The sequence below is a fragment of the Apis mellifera genome, linkage group LG12 (assembly GCF_003254395.2).
Source record: "Apis mellifera strain DH4 linkage group LG12, Amel_HAv3.1, whole genome shotgun sequence".
NCBI classification, from domain to species: Eukaryota; Metazoa; Arthropoda; class Insecta; order Hymenoptera; family Apidae; genus Apis; species Apis mellifera.
In genome coordinates, this window is record NC_037649.1 from 3,997,082 (window position 1) to 4,012,338 (window position 15,257).

At 22.5% G+C, this 15,257-nt stretch overlaps 3 protein-coding genes across 4 annotated transcripts; all 3 read right to left on the bottom strand.

Moving 5' to 3' along the window:
* Positions 1–284: 284 nt before the first annotated feature.
* On the bottom strand, positions 285–5,264 carry BBIP1 (BBSome-interacting protein 1-like). The gene is made up of 11 exons (NM_001185086.1): positions 5,121–5,264; positions 4,287–4,748; positions 3,858–4,198; positions 3,557–3,767; positions 3,309–3,485; positions 3,044–3,221; positions 2,760–2,941; positions 2,433–2,672; positions 2,150–2,351; positions 1,920–2,039; positions 285–1,056 (listed from the first exon to the last, which is right to left on the bottom strand). Exon 2 carries the CDS (start codon positions 4,741–4,743, stop codon positions 4,525–4,527), a length of 219 nt encoding a protein of 72 aa, NP_001172015.1. The 5' UTR covers positions 4,744–4,748; positions 5,121–5,264; the 3' UTR covers positions 285–1,056; positions 1,920–2,039; positions 2,150–2,351; positions 2,433–2,672; positions 2,760–2,941; positions 3,044–3,221; positions 3,309–3,485; positions 3,557–3,767; positions 3,858–4,198; positions 4,287–4,524.
* On the bottom strand, positions 285–5,264 carry LOC551163 (LMBR1 domain-containing protein 2 homolog). Its single transcript, NM_001185079.1, has 11 exons — positions 5,121–5,264; positions 4,287–4,748; positions 3,858–4,198; positions 3,557–3,767; positions 3,309–3,485; positions 3,044–3,221; positions 2,760–2,941; positions 2,433–2,672; positions 2,150–2,351; positions 1,920–2,039; positions 285–1,056 (listed from the first exon to the last, which is right to left on the bottom strand). Exons 2-11 carry the CDS (start codon positions 4,458–4,460, stop codon positions 815–817), a joined length of 2,067 nt encoding a protein of 688 aa, NP_001172008.1. The 5' UTR covers positions 4,461–4,748; positions 5,121–5,264; the 3' UTR covers positions 285–814.
* Positions 5,265–6,626: 1,362 nt separating this feature from the next.
* On the bottom strand, positions 6,627–14,997 carry LOC409439 (protein transport protein Sec24C). 2 transcript variants are annotated; one of them, XM_026444486.1, is made up of 18 exons: positions 14,848–14,997; positions 14,001–14,269; positions 13,809–13,933; positions 13,608–13,713; positions 10,589–11,571; positions 10,388–10,510; positions 10,123–10,302; positions 9,851–10,046; positions 9,667–9,782; positions 9,189–9,599; positions 8,912–9,038; positions 8,659–8,819; positions 8,386–8,565; positions 8,085–8,286; positions 7,819–8,013; positions 7,552–7,743; positions 7,276–7,469; positions 7,063–7,206 (listed from the first exon to the last, which is right to left on the bottom strand). In XM_026444486.1, the coding sequence occupies exons 2-18, from the start codon at positions 14,260–14,262 to the stop codon at positions 7,063–7,065; spliced, it is 3,897 nt and encodes a 1,298-aa protein (XP_026300271.1). In that variant the 5' UTR covers positions 14,263–14,269; positions 14,848–14,997. The 2 variants fall into 2 exon arrangements, with proteins under 2 accessions (XP_026300270.1, XP_026300271.1); XM_026444485.1 differs by lacking the exon at positions 14,848–14,997 and having other exon boundaries at positions 6,627–7,206; positions 14,001–14,262.
* Positions 14,998–15,257: the final 260 nt, after the last annotated feature.

Genomic DNA, 15,257 nt, shown 5'->3' on the forward strand with positions numbered 1-15,257 from the left:
ATTTACTATAAAATAAAATAAAAAAATATATATATTTCTGATAAAAAATATAAATGATTTTAAAAAATTTATACAAAAAAAAAAAAAGTAATGATACAAAAAATATTTATTAAAATTACTTAAATTATATTATATTTTTTGTGTTATTAAAATCTAAAGAAATATTTATATGATCTTTTTTAATTAATTTATTTTCAATAACAAATATATTAAATTTAAATCATATTATCAAATTCAAAAATTATAATATCATTATAAAAATCAATAAGAAGTGATCAAAATTTGCTTATTTGTTTATAGTTTATTTGTTTCTTGAAATCTAAATATTATTTTTATCTTTTACAATATTTTATGATTATTTAAATATGCTACTTATAGTATTGTTAAAAATATATCAAATGCTTTATGAAATTCAACGTTAGATTAATGGAACTACACTATTTATAATATTTTATTAATATTGCATTAATTGTAATAGTATTTATCAATCATGTAAATTTAGATAAAGTAAATTAAAATTTAAGAAAGATTAATATATACATTTAATATTTAGCAAGTAATAAAAATACGAAAAACAAATTTTCAACTGTTATTTAATTCATACTTTAACTATACTATTGTTTGTAACATAGTTTTATATGATTGTTATTTATTAAAAGTTGAACTTAATTATATTCACAATTTAAATTTAATACATAGAAAGTTTTATTATGTATCAAGAGTATAGAATTAGAGTATTTTTTAATGTAAATGTAGCTGTTCTGTAATTTATTACTGAGCAAAACTTAAATATTATATATTAAGTTCTACATACTTAAATATCATCGAATAATCCTCTTTGTGGAGCTACGCAATTGGTATTTGCAATAAATGCTCTTGCTGTATCAGTATGTTCTTCATAAAAATCATCGGCTTGATAACCTCTATCATAACTATTATTTGCACCATAACTATCAACTCCAGATGCCATGCCAATATAATATTCCGTAGGATCAAAATCATGTAATAATCCAGCTCTAGCAGATTCTACTGATTCATCTCGTTTTAAAGGACGAACTATAATTTAATTAAATAAACTTTTTTTAAAACTTTTATAGTATACAAAATAATAACTAATAGTACAATTGGAAATACAATTAGGGTGATTCTATATAAAAAAATAAGTTGAAAAAATAAAATTTTTTTATATGAGGCTTTGTTCTCAAAAAAATTGATTTTACATATTCGCTGAAAACATGTGTACTTCATTATATCTTGATCTTATAATGTTTTTATGATAATTATTGATCAAGAATATCCATATATTCTAAATTTCTATAAACGTTTTTTAATTATTCTGTTATTTTAATTAAATGAGAAATTAATTCTTTTTTTTAATTAGTTGAAACTTGAAATTTTTTCCGAACTCTTTTGATGTGATTTTATAAATAAAAATCAAGTGGTAGAAATAGTAGCTAAATTTTATTATTCAATCTATTATTAAATCTCAAAGAAGTTATATTAAATCAGTTGTTTATTCTGAAAAAAAATTATAAGTTTGATCAATTAAAAGAATCAATTTTATAATCAATTAAAAATAGAATAATTAAAAAATATTCAAAATACAATAAACATTAAACAAAAAAATAAGCAAATCTGAACTGAAAGAATAGAAGTTACAGCAAAATTACAGCGAATATATAATGTTAAATTAAATTAACGTATACATATTTGACAAATAATTAAAGTTGATTTTCTTGAAAATAAAGCTTTACAAAAAATTTTATTTTCTATTTTTTATTTTTTTTGATATAGATTTTCTTTTTAATTATGTTATTATTATTATTAATTATATCAATTTTCAATCATTCTATATATTATGTATAACAGCTTGTAAACATTCCATATATTTTTTTTTTGAATAAATAATATATAAATACCTGTATCAGAACTTTGTCTTGAGGTTCTGTAGCGAGATGAATTGGCAGCACCGCTAAATCGTTCTTGAAGCTCGCGTCTTCTACAGATTAAATCTTCCGCTCTTTGTCGTTTGCGTCTTTCTAAAAATGTAATATATGTAAAATAAGCAAAATAATATGAAATATTATAATATATGAATTAAATAATATTTGATTATATTAAAATATTAAAATAAAATAAAGAATTTTACCTCGTTTTATTAATTCTTGACCTTCTTCAACAAGATCTGTTGTAAATTCATCATCATCAAGAAATTGTTGGAAACCTAACATAGAAAGCAATCTACTTCCTAGACTAAAATATGTTGCTAAGCAAAATGCTAGAATAGCCATTGGAAAATATACATTAAATCCATCAGATATAATAGAAATAACATCCATATGTCCCATTACCTAAATAAATGTATTGCAAAATAATTTATTGTTATAATTGTTGAATTTATTACAAAAATTTAACAATTATTTGTCATTTACCTGAGTGTAATGAGTTTCCAAAATGTGAGTTTTAATAATATGTGAATCCATATGTATAAGACCCAAGAAATTCAAACACATAGGTGGTGTAAGACGACATAACATCATGCCACTAAATATTAAACTATATTCATTTGTTTGATGATGTGGAGCCAAATAATATAAATTTAATACACGAATTTTTAAAACGGTTGAATAAGCACAGTAACAAAGATAAGCAATTATCAGCATTGATAATACCTAAAGAAAATATATTTAATTTTGTATTAATTTTTAATTTTTAAATAATTTTGAATAATAATATCAAATTCATGTATATATTTTTACCTCAATCGTAAAGTAATCGTAATTTTCCTTAGCTAGATTCAAAAATTGGGCAAACAATGATAATACTGGAGATTTATTGAAAAATGTTACTTCTGACCATACTACAGCAATAGAAAGACATCCAGTACAAATAGCTACAATTTTTTGTACATAACTCTTTATGATACATTTCCAATACCATTCTAGAAATTTTAAAAATATTTATAAAAAATTAAATAATGAATGATATATTCTATAATTATTAATATTATATTTTAATAATTGTAATTATAATTATATCTTACCAATAATTGGATTATAAATAATACAAAATGGAAATGAACGATGTGTAGGAAAAGTTGGTTTAAATCTTCTATCATCATTTAATTGATTTCTTGCTATATCTTCCAAATCAATTATTTTATCAACCAAAATTCCCCATTGAGTTTCTATACGTTGTAAAGTTTGTAATGCTTTTATAGTCTAAAAGAAAGAAATAAATTATTTATTATGTATATACATATTTATATATTCAATATATATATATAATATATTTAATAAAAAACGAACTTGTCTATGTAAACGAATTAAAGCTTTTTCTGATGGTGTATCTGTTGGTGTATCATCTGGTAATTGTCTTCTATTCATTCTATCTTTTAATTCTGCTGGAATTTTTTGAAAAATTGTTTCTAAATTACAATGAAAAGGATGTCCTGGTCCAATAGAAATTGTAGCAGCTTGTAAAGACTAAAAAATAATAATTATAAAAAAATTCAAATCAAATATTAATTAAATAAAATTAATTAAATTTTAATTACTTCAAGTATATCATCTACTGTTTCTTCTGCTTCACATTTATCCAAACTTAATTTAGCAACTTTAAAGTAGCTATAATTTAAAGTGTATCCAGGTTTGCTAGCATTCCATAATCCACGAGGAACTTCCACAAGTGCATATCCAAGAAGTAATACCAATAAAAATAAACCCCATGTATTTGATGCAGATGATGCTATAGCTTTTAATTTTTGACTAAAATAGACATATACACATTATCATATATATATATATATATAATGAAAATATAATCTTATATTTATTTTTCTAATATATTATAGTTACCCATCAAGATCAAAACCAGGCTTTAATGCTATATATATTAAAAGAACACCACATATAAACAAATAACTTCCATAATATATAGCATTATCTATCAAAGCAGATTTTAATTTTCCTTGAACAGTGAAATCTCCTGCTTTTATATAAGACTGCATGAGAGGCAATATCAACCATGTTAAACATTGTGAAGTCCAATATACAATTCTCCATAAATTTGGAAATATATGTTCTGGTACATTAGGCCAAGGTTCTTTACAAGTATGAAATGGAATTATTGTTGTACCATCAGACATTAATTTTGTGCTATTATGAATATTTTGTTCAACACATTGTCTGAAAACAGTCTATATAAAAATATGAATTTTGAATTAATTAATTTGAATTAACAATGTGTTATTTTGATATTATTGAAATTAATAAACATCTACTTACAGATGAAACATCTAAAGGTAAGATAAATATTATTAACAATGAAAAGTACCATGCTATGAGTACAGAGATTGTAACAATAATATGATGTCGAAAAATATTTCCATATTTATATAATAAAGTGGCAGCAAGACAAAATGCTAGCACAATTTCTGTCAAGAATACTCCAAGAACCATTTTGGTGATTTTTAATCTTATTTTATCATAACTGAAATTATGTTTATTCTTCAGTTTTTAAAATTTATTCATTTTCATTTGCATTATTATATTCTATTAGTTCTTGAATTTTTAATTCAGCATCTTTTTGCATTTTTTCTAATTTTTCTAATGTAACTGATTTTAATGGAATTAATTTAGGTTTACAAAGAATATAATCCAAATTTTCTTCCTGGTATAGCAAGCTTTGCTTAGGAAGAATAACATCAATCTTTTCTGAAGAATTATCCATTAACTCTGACATTTTGACTGGAATAAAAGAAGTTATATATTTTAAATAGTTATTTTAAAATTATTTTCTTTTAATCATTTTAAAATATATGTAATAGATAATTTATCTTTATTATATTATCTATTATTATATATTTCATATATATTTTATAACATAATTTATACAAATATTTAATGTGAAGTTTATTATTTTTAATATAAATCGTTTTAATACTTGTTATATATATAGTAAATTATATAAAAAATTTAACACTTTAAATACTTTTTAGATAAGACATTAAATAATGAATAAATGAAAATAAAAAATAGTTAACAGAAGGCTAGTTATAATCACATTTCACATATTTACTTTTATATTTTTCGAAGTTATTTATATTTTAAATTACGTACATGTATATTATAACATACTTTTATTGAGAAATGTATTTTATCCATTTCTTTTTTTTACAGTAAAATCGTTAGATATACATTGTACGATACAGTAAAAAGTATCGACGTCACATGCACACCGTCAAATTGTCATTTGCGAATAATATGATACATTATTCTGCACACAACATAGTTTACTGTAGATAGATATAAGCCATAGTATTCAACTTGGCAACATTGCTTTTGCAAATATGTAAGTAAATGAACTTATGTTTTATTATTGCTGTGAATGTATCGATAGATTATAATTAATATCTTTTTAGAAAAAAATTAATTTAAATATATATAATCTTTTCAATATTTACATATACATATTATATAATTATAATAAATATTCAAAATAATATTAAAGATTTAGAATTGATATTCATATTTGAAATATTTACATTTAATAAAAATAACAAATAAAACATTTTTAAATAAAATTATAATTTTCAATAAGCTAAATAAAGTATATAAAGAATAGCATTAAGAATTAAATGAGGTTAAATAATACTTTCGTAATTTCATAAAAAAATGTTACTAAAGAAGGACTTTTGAAGACAATTACAAACATTAAAATTACATTTAAAAATTAAAAATATTATAAGTATATATTATAATTATTATAAGTATTTAAAAAATATGTAATATATATTAATATTTTATAATAACGTATTTTTATTATGTAAAAATTTTATAATTTTTCTTATAAATATTGTTAATTTATAACTTATAATATTGTTAATTTATAATATTTTAATGAAAAAACTATGTAATATATTATTAAATCAGTGTATTATGTATTATTACTTACTATTATGTTTAAATAAGATATATTTGAATTAAATTAAATTTTGTCTTTAAATTTTATTAAATAATTATGTTATATGTGAAATAAAAAAATCAATTAATTAATTGTAATTATAAAACAAATTTATATTATATTATATATATTAATATAAATATTTATATATATTGGATATTTTATTGCATTGTATTATAATATTTCATTATAATATATAATAATTCATTTCTATTTAAAATATATCTATATATATTATAAACATTACATATATATCATAGGCCTATATATTGATTGAATTAATATTTATATTAAAATAAAAATCTAAGAAATGTTATTAATTTATTTTCATTAATGATTTGAATGTAAAATAGATTGTACGTGAAGTAATGAAAAAAAATTTTCTTTTCAAAGTTTTATATTTTTTTTATAAATATTTGAATAATAAATTTATTTAAACGATTAAATAATGAAATTAAATGCATTGATAATGTGAAATTTATTTATCATTCAACTCATAATATGTTTAAAAGTAAAAATCAAAATATAATAAAAAATATTATATAACCATTTCACATATTTTAAAATATAAAACAATTTTGAGATTATAAAATATAATATACTAAAATAATATTAACTTATAAATAGCTTTCATTATGGTATTATTCAATTAATACAAGATATTGTTTTAATATATAAATTTATAATGATTTAATACATTTTTATTATTTAATTTAACATAATAATAACATTAATGAGCTAGTTAAAATAAAATGTAATAATACAAGTTTACGTTTACAATGTATAAATCACTGTACGAGTGCATCCTGATGTTTCCTGTTACATGTACCATTCTTTCTCGCGGAATGATTAGTTATTTCATAAAGTTTATCTTTTTATAGGTACCATGTTATAAATATATGTTATTTTCGTTTCATATTTTTTTTTATATTTTTTTCATAGTCATATGAATGTACACATAATCTATGATTCTCATTGAGCTTTAAGTGAATTTCATTTTAATAATCTAACTGATTTTGGACATAACATGACAACAGTCACAAACATGTAGCAAGCTAGGATTACAACATAAGGTAACTGATTGCTGTAAGATTCATTTTATTGGCTAAGGAGTGTTCTTATTTCTTTGTGCATATGGCAAAGGAAATCAACATAACTTGGACTTCCATCGTTTTCTCTATCTTCAATCAAGAAATGACGTAATACAATTTCTAATTTTTCACGTTGTCTTACTATAGTTAACTGAAAGATATAATAAAACATAAGTTTTATGAAATTTTTAATGCATTTCATTTTTTTCAATTTACTTACCCTCATACAACGATGCCTTTCCATACGTACGCGATTAATGATATCAGAAATTCGTTTATTTAGTGGAGTATCTAATACTGGCAGTGCAGTACAGTCTGTATCAATTTGAACTATTGATGGAACACCAAATACTGCTTGTACCCATTGTGGAGAAAGTGCCAGGCCTAACCATAAAAACATATGGATACTATTTTCTAAAATAAAAAATACAAAACAAATATAAATATGATTTAAAACTTAAAAATTTTTTCAATGAAATAAGAAATAATATTATACCAAGTAAGTACGCGCCATCATCAGTGAATTTATCAATAGAACAACGTAACATTTGTGGCAATTCTGTATCTTGTAAATCAACATCATGTAAAGGAAGTAATCTCGGATAAATATACACAACTGATATTGAAATTGGCATAGTTGCAACTGCTTGCATAACAAAAGATCTATCATCAATAGACATATCAGCACCTAAAAAATTGAATTTATAGTGTTAACCACATTAGAATAAAAAATTAGAAAAGAATTAAAAATAAAATTATGTACCTCCAGATAATGCATCACTTTTTAATAATGAATTAATGTAAAGTGGAAGCAATTTCATACATTCTGGTAATATTAATTGACCAGCATTAGATGGTGAAGCACAATGCTTTCGATATGCAGCTAATATATTTGCACATCTTGCAATTAAATTATCTTTTACAGTTTTTGGAGTTGATTCAATTAATTTAAAAACACCTAAAAAAATTTTTAATTGAATAATACTTGATGAGATAAATTCTTAATGAAATAAATATGAATTATTCTACTTTGTTTTGAGAAGTAATTTATGATTGCATCTAAATCACATGCACGATATAATTCTGCCATTTGAGATGATGTTTTTAAACTAAGATTAATAATACGCAATCTTCTAATTCCACTGCATGAAGTGTACAATAAAGCTGCTTGAATATATACACCTTCATCATCTGTTAATTTATCATCATGCTTTACTTCTATAGCAATGGCCTAAAATATTAAATTAACAATTTTTATTATATCTTTAGTATATGATAAAATAAAAAAATCAAATTATTTTATAATTATATAATATAAATAAAATTTTACCTTATTACAATCTATACTAGCCAATTCCATATCTGTAGTGTTTGACATAAAGAAGTGACCAAAAAAATCAGTTGCCCGAACACCAGTAGATGTACGTACGCGCATAATGGCATCAAATGCAATTGGTCTACTAATGTTATTAATAACATCCGAAATTAAACGATCACCATCTATATCAGCCTAAAGAATTAAAAAAAAATTCTAATATGATATATGTATATATTTTATTTATAATAATTAATAATTAATAATAATTAATTTTATCTTTATTACCTGAAAATAAGTATATTTATAAACTTCTCCACCAGTCAACCTAGCTATTTGTCCTATTGTCGCAACATCCACATATGAATTATTGAAAACAAACAAATCTACGGAACATCCCATGCCCACACATTCCTGACCTAGATTGTTATAAATGTTATTTTGTGGAGCTGAAAAGATAAATTAACTTGAAAATATTTGAAAATATTTATTATTATTATTATTTAGAAAATATCTATTAATTTAAAAATAAAAAATTTACCTAATACGGTTTTTTCTTTTTCTGTACCAAGAATTTTCCGATCATCACGATTTTTTAGTTTACCAGGTGCATCAGCAATAGGTAAAGAAGAATGGAAAACCATTAATTTCCCAGCACAATCTGAAGCCTTAATTATTCGATTAAAATTAATAGTCCATATATTAAGATAAGTCCATAATTAATTAGTCCATGTATTAAGATTTTTTTATTTTATATTACTTATAATAATTTATAATATTTGTTATTATAAAATTATGTTATTTATTTAAAAAAATACCTTTAATGCTTCTAATCCAGCCTGTATGGCTGGTGCAAGGATTGTTTCTGTTTCACGTGTATCTGCAAACATTGCTGGTATTTGTGTCATTAAACTGTCGATAACAGATTCACTTTCTTCAACATCACATAAAAATCCATCAAGAAGTGGCATAAAAACATCTTGTACATCTCCCACAACCATCATTTGTGGTTGAGCGAGACAAGAATTAATATTGTAAAAGTGCACTGTATTATTATATGTTATAAATCCTACTTTCATGTTTGTTTTTGATTGACCAGCATCAATAGGTAAATGTCGCAAAATTGACTTCATTTGCATACAAAGTAAATTAACTAAACCAGATTTAACTGTGTTATATGATACATCGATCACGAACACAATAGCTGGTGGTTTTGGAAAAGTATTATTCTAAAATAAATATTTTCAAAATAAATACTATTAAAATTAAATACTTTAAAAATTTTTTTTATCTTACTCTGCAATAATCCTTAGTAGCAATATATTCATATGTTCCTAACATTAATTCTGGTCTTTCATAACGATCCATACGTTGACCAGTATGATCCAAATGTTGAAAATATTCTGCTGGAACTACATTAAAAACAAGAAAAAAATAATAATTGTACAAAATAAAAAAGCTTAAAAAAATAAATTCGTACCTTCAGTTGTTGCTTTACAAAACATGCATTGAAATCTTCTGCCTGCATCAATAAATTGCATAAATGGACTCATATATGCTTTACATCGTACACAACGTACTGGACCAATTTCACCCATATCTACAATAGGTGGTTCATATTCTCCTTCTGCTATACGAGCCATTGGACTTATTATTAGACCAAATGGAACATTCGTCTAAAAATACAAATTATTTTAGATTAAAGAATATACAAAATTAAAATAAATAATTTGATGTACAGATTCAATGTACTTGTTTTATAATATCTGCCGTGGTAGGAACAGTGTACATAGTAGATCTAATATATCTAGGAGATGCATTTCCTTGATCCTGTGTTACAAATTTGGTGGTTACTAATGGTGGAACCAAACCCTTTTGATTAGTTACAAATACACCACCTCTTGCGCGTTGATCATCTTGAATTACTTGAATCTTTGAAAATATATTTAAAATTAATTTAAAAAACTAAATCAAATTGTAACAAATTGTTGTAATAAATTTTGAATTAATTTCTTACTGGACTTGGCATTTGTTCAGGATCTAAACGTCTAGTTTGTTGTGGTTGCATGCCTGATTGATATCTACCTGTTACATTTGGTGTACCACCTTGATATGAACTTCTTTGAGCATTATATATATCCTATATAAAATAAAAAAAAATATTTGTAATATGATTGATTATGATAAATTTTATAATTATGTTGTTTTTCAAATGTACATTATTATAGCCTTGATATCCTGTATGTTGATAGTTTGGCATTGCACTGGTTGGACTACGACTAATTCCTGCAGGATTTCCTATATGTTGTCCTTGTATTGGTGGTCCAGATGTATATGATCTTTGACCAGATTGAGATAAAGTTGCACCAGAATTTATCATTTGTCCTGCTGATTGACCAGGTAATGGAGGCATTTGTGAACCAGATAAATTTTGCGGTCCTAACATTGATGGTCTATTAAATCCTTGTTGATTTATTAATGAAGATTGAGCAACATTTTGTTGACCAGACATTGAGGATGGATGTATATTTTGTTGATTTGTTAATGGAGGACCAGATAAATTAGAGATAGGCATATTTTGTGGTTCTGGAAAAGAATGACCAGGCTTCTGGTGTCCTTGTAATGAAGAATAATGCTGCCCTGATAATGATGGTGTGGAAAGTGAAGGTCCAGATAAATTTTGTTGAGTTTGTAATAGTGGATTTGATAAATTCTGTTTTGATAGTGATGGTCCAATTAAATTTTGCCCATGTGCTCCTTGCATAAGCATATCTTTATGCGTTTGTTGATTTGATAATGGAGGCCCTGATAAATTTGGTTGTCCCGATATTATTGGATTAGAAAAATTTTGTCCAGGTAAAGATGAAGTAGAAGATACATTTTGTCCATGTAATAATGCAACTTTAGATCTTTGTCCTATTGATGGTCTAGGAAAATTTGATTGTTCAGATGTATCAGTAACATTCAATTGACCAGCAGATTGATGTTGATTTGAAGGCATTCCTGCATTGAACACTTGTTCAGTTGGTAAAGTTTGTCCAGGATAATAATTGCCAGAAGTGGTTCCTGTAGAATGTCCTGAAAATGGAAGACCAGTAAGTTGTGGTGTAGAAGTTTTCAAAGTTGTCTTCTGCTCTTGCACATTTGTCCCAGAAATAGGTGGTCCAGATTTTCCACCAGGATCAGTTTGTCCTATTGAACCTAAAATAAAATAAATTTAATTTCTTATTGATTTATCTTATTGATTTTATTGACTATTATTAACAATATTATTAACAGTAAATTCATTAATCTTTATTTTATCAATTTTAATAATTTTAAAAAATTTATAAAAATATCATTTTAAACAATTTTTTTTTCGTTTTTTTATATATAATCAATGATCAATGATTATTTATAAAAATCATTATTCATAAAAAAACTTTTTGTACTATATATTAAATTCTGCCTACATATTTCCATGACAATATATGTAATATGTGATCTTCATATTAAAATGTGAAAATAAAATATAAAATAAAATATAAAAAATAAAATATAAAAAAATTTTTTAGCAATCAAAGTTGACTAAAGTTATAATAATAAGAATATTAGTATCTATCAATTTTTATAATTGATAGATACAATATATATATTGTATTATGTATATATTTTATTAAATATTAAATATCAACTATCTTGAATTATATTAAATTATTATTATTTGCAGTGAAAAATGTTTTGATGTTATTAAATGATTTCAAGAGGAATATACTAGCTTATTAATTTTTTATAAGATGTTTTTATTGGATGTATTAAGAACATATAAAGATCAATTTTCATTTTTTAAATAAAACCATATATTTTTTTATGCGTCAATCGATGCAGTTTTTAACTTTCTATAATGTTGAAAAAAGATTATTATAAGATATTTTGATATAAATATTGTTAAGAAAACTTTCCATCCTTTGTAAATGTAGTCTCATTCGAATATTTTTTAAAAAATCAACATTTTCAGAGAAAGTTTATTCAGAAAATTTTACACAATAAAAATTATTATGAGTTAGTTTTTGAACTTTAAAAAAGTAATATATGTGAAATTTATGCTTATAAAATATTTATATAATATTCATTTAATTAATTCCAAATTGTCTTTCAATTTTACTATAATTCTATATATTATAATATATTAAATCCAAAGATAGATTTAATATAACTATAGCTAAAATTGCAATTTCATTTGAATTGTTTGTCACTATCTTATATCAAAGAGATTTTTTGTGATAATTCCTCAAACTGAAATGAAAATGTTTAAAAACATTAAAGTTCGACGATATGGATGATTTCTATTAGAAAAGTTAGTCATTTCACATGTGACGCATTTTTTGAATTTCAAAATAAATTGATAACATGTCTAATTTATTCTTTGATGTATTTTATTTTTACAATTATTCATCAAATTAAGTCAGTTAAATGTTTATATCAAAATAATATTGAACTTCTCGAATGTTTATATTTCATAATACTGTAGATCATATATATTTTTATTGTGATAATATAAAAATCATTTTTTTAATATTTATATCAAAATATCTTCTAAATTAATCTTTCATATATGAATTAATACTTTTTTACAAAATTAAAAACTGCATTGATTGGTATATAAAAAAAAAATATATGATTTTGTTTAAAAAAATTGGTATATCCTTAATACATCTTCAAAAAAATTAATAACATAAAAATAATAACATGTATATGTATTTTTTGAAGCCATTTAACATTTTTTTATCCAACATTGCAAATAATAATGATATAATTCAAGATGATAATATTTAGTAAGATACTTTGTATATATATATATATATATATACAAAGTATATATATATATATATATATACATATATATATATATATATATATATATATATATATATATATATATATATATATATATACATATATGCATCATAAAAAAATTGTAAAAAAAATCTGATTTTTTAAATAAATAATTTTTTGATTTTTATTCATTATATATATTACTTATAGTAGATAGTATCTTGATGTATTTATAATATATATAAATAGTATTAAAAATTTTTTATAAATAAATTTAAAATTAAAGTTAATTATATATATAAAAAAGAAGAAATCAAAATACAACATATTTCAAGCTTATTAAAATCAAGAACTAATCAATTAATTGACATTATATTTATATATATTTTATATATATTTTAATCAAATTTTTTTATTCTTACCACTTCCTGATAATGTTTCTAATGCATTATTAAAGCCATTTACATTTGAAGGTGTAGGTATTGTAGGACTGCTTTTTCCAGGTAGAGGTGGTGGTGGAAAATTTTGCTATAATATACAATGTGAATTAATACATCAAGTAGTTTATAACTATTATAACTATTATAAATATATATATAATATATATAAATATACATAATTACCACTGATGGTGGTCTTTGTTGATCCCCCAAAGATATATTTGACATTTGATTAATTATATTATTTTGACTTGTTGTAGGTGGCATTATATGTGGATTGTTTGCAGATAATTCAAATTGAGTATTTCCTAAATAAAAAATATACTATTATAAATATGAGAATATTTTTTAAAACAAGAACGAAAATCATATTACCTTGTGTTTGTATATTATTCATATAATATGGTGTTTGAGACTGATGTAAATTAGAAAGGGGAGATCCTTGCATTGATTTTTGAGAAGTATATACTTGAGAATTTATTGGAGGCCCTTTTAATAAATTTGGTGGAATATTAGAATTTACTTCTCCATAAGGAGATGAAGTTGGTGGAACAGGAAAGTAACTAGGTTGTTGTTGTTGTTGTTGTTGTGATTGTTGTTGCTGTTGTGACTGTTGCTGTATATATTGTGGATTCATTTTTATCCTAAAAAAAAAACAATACATTATTTTAATTTTTTTTTATATAATTTTAATTAAATTAAATTTTTATAGATAAATATATACAAAATAAATTTATATTTATTTCAATAAAAATATATAGTTTTAAAACTAAATTAAATAATTCTAATATTAAATTTTTTAATTTCATTAAAAAAAACACACCCACAAATTATATTTATTAAAAATAACAAGTATATTTATTGAGAAACATAATTTTAATCCATAAACTGAAGTTGCGCACAAATATAAATCATATATTCGATAGTGTAATTATAAATTTATGTAAATTAGAAATAGAAGTTTAAAATATGCTACATATTGACAGACGTAAGATAACCTATACATATTAAGAATATGATTATTGTACACAATATTAATCCTTAATTTTACGTGAATTTTATGCTTTAATTGCTTAAAAATTTTTGTTTTATATAATAAATTATTAATAAATATTAGTTTAAAATAGTAAAATAAAATAAGCCATTTTGCACACAGTAATACTTCTAAACGAGGTACTCGATGAGTAATTTGCAAAATGCTTATGAAATTTAAACTACTTACGTTGTGTCATTAAACGCATTTGAACCATAACAAAAGTTAATATTTCCACAAATGTTTACACTAAATGAAGAAAATGTATTTCGCTGCAATAGTGACTGCTGCCGATGCCACGTAAGGTGGCATTGCGCATGCGCTTAATGCACGCTGACGAGACACGTCATAATAAAAAATTAGAGCATTGTAAAAGGTAAATTTAAGTAGAAATATAAATCTATTTTATTTTAGCATGTAATTTTATTATTGTAATAAAATTATTAAAAGTGAACAAAATGTAAACAATCAATAATTAATAAATTATTTATATTTATTTTACATAAAATATTATTTTTTGTAATTTTATTGCTGATCAGTTGGTATTTATAAGCACAATATTTAAAAAAAATTACAAGATCATTTATAAATAAAATGAT

What these genes read in the sequence shown, in the direction of transcription:
- LOC409439 (XM_026444485.1), bottom strand. Translation starts at nt 14,262, where the DNA reads ATGAATCCACAATATATACAGCAACAGTCACAACAGCAACAACAATCA. An exon ending in AACAAAGACCACCATCAGTG is followed by an intron (nt 13,714 to 13,808) that starts GTAATTATGTAT and finishes TGTATATTATAG; the next exon opens with CAAAATTTTCCACCACCACC. An exon ending in CTGAACAAATGCCAAGTCCA is followed by an intron (nt 10,303 to 10,387) that starts GTAAGAAATTAA and finishes ATATTTTCAAAG; the next exon opens with ATTCAAGTAATTCAAGATGA.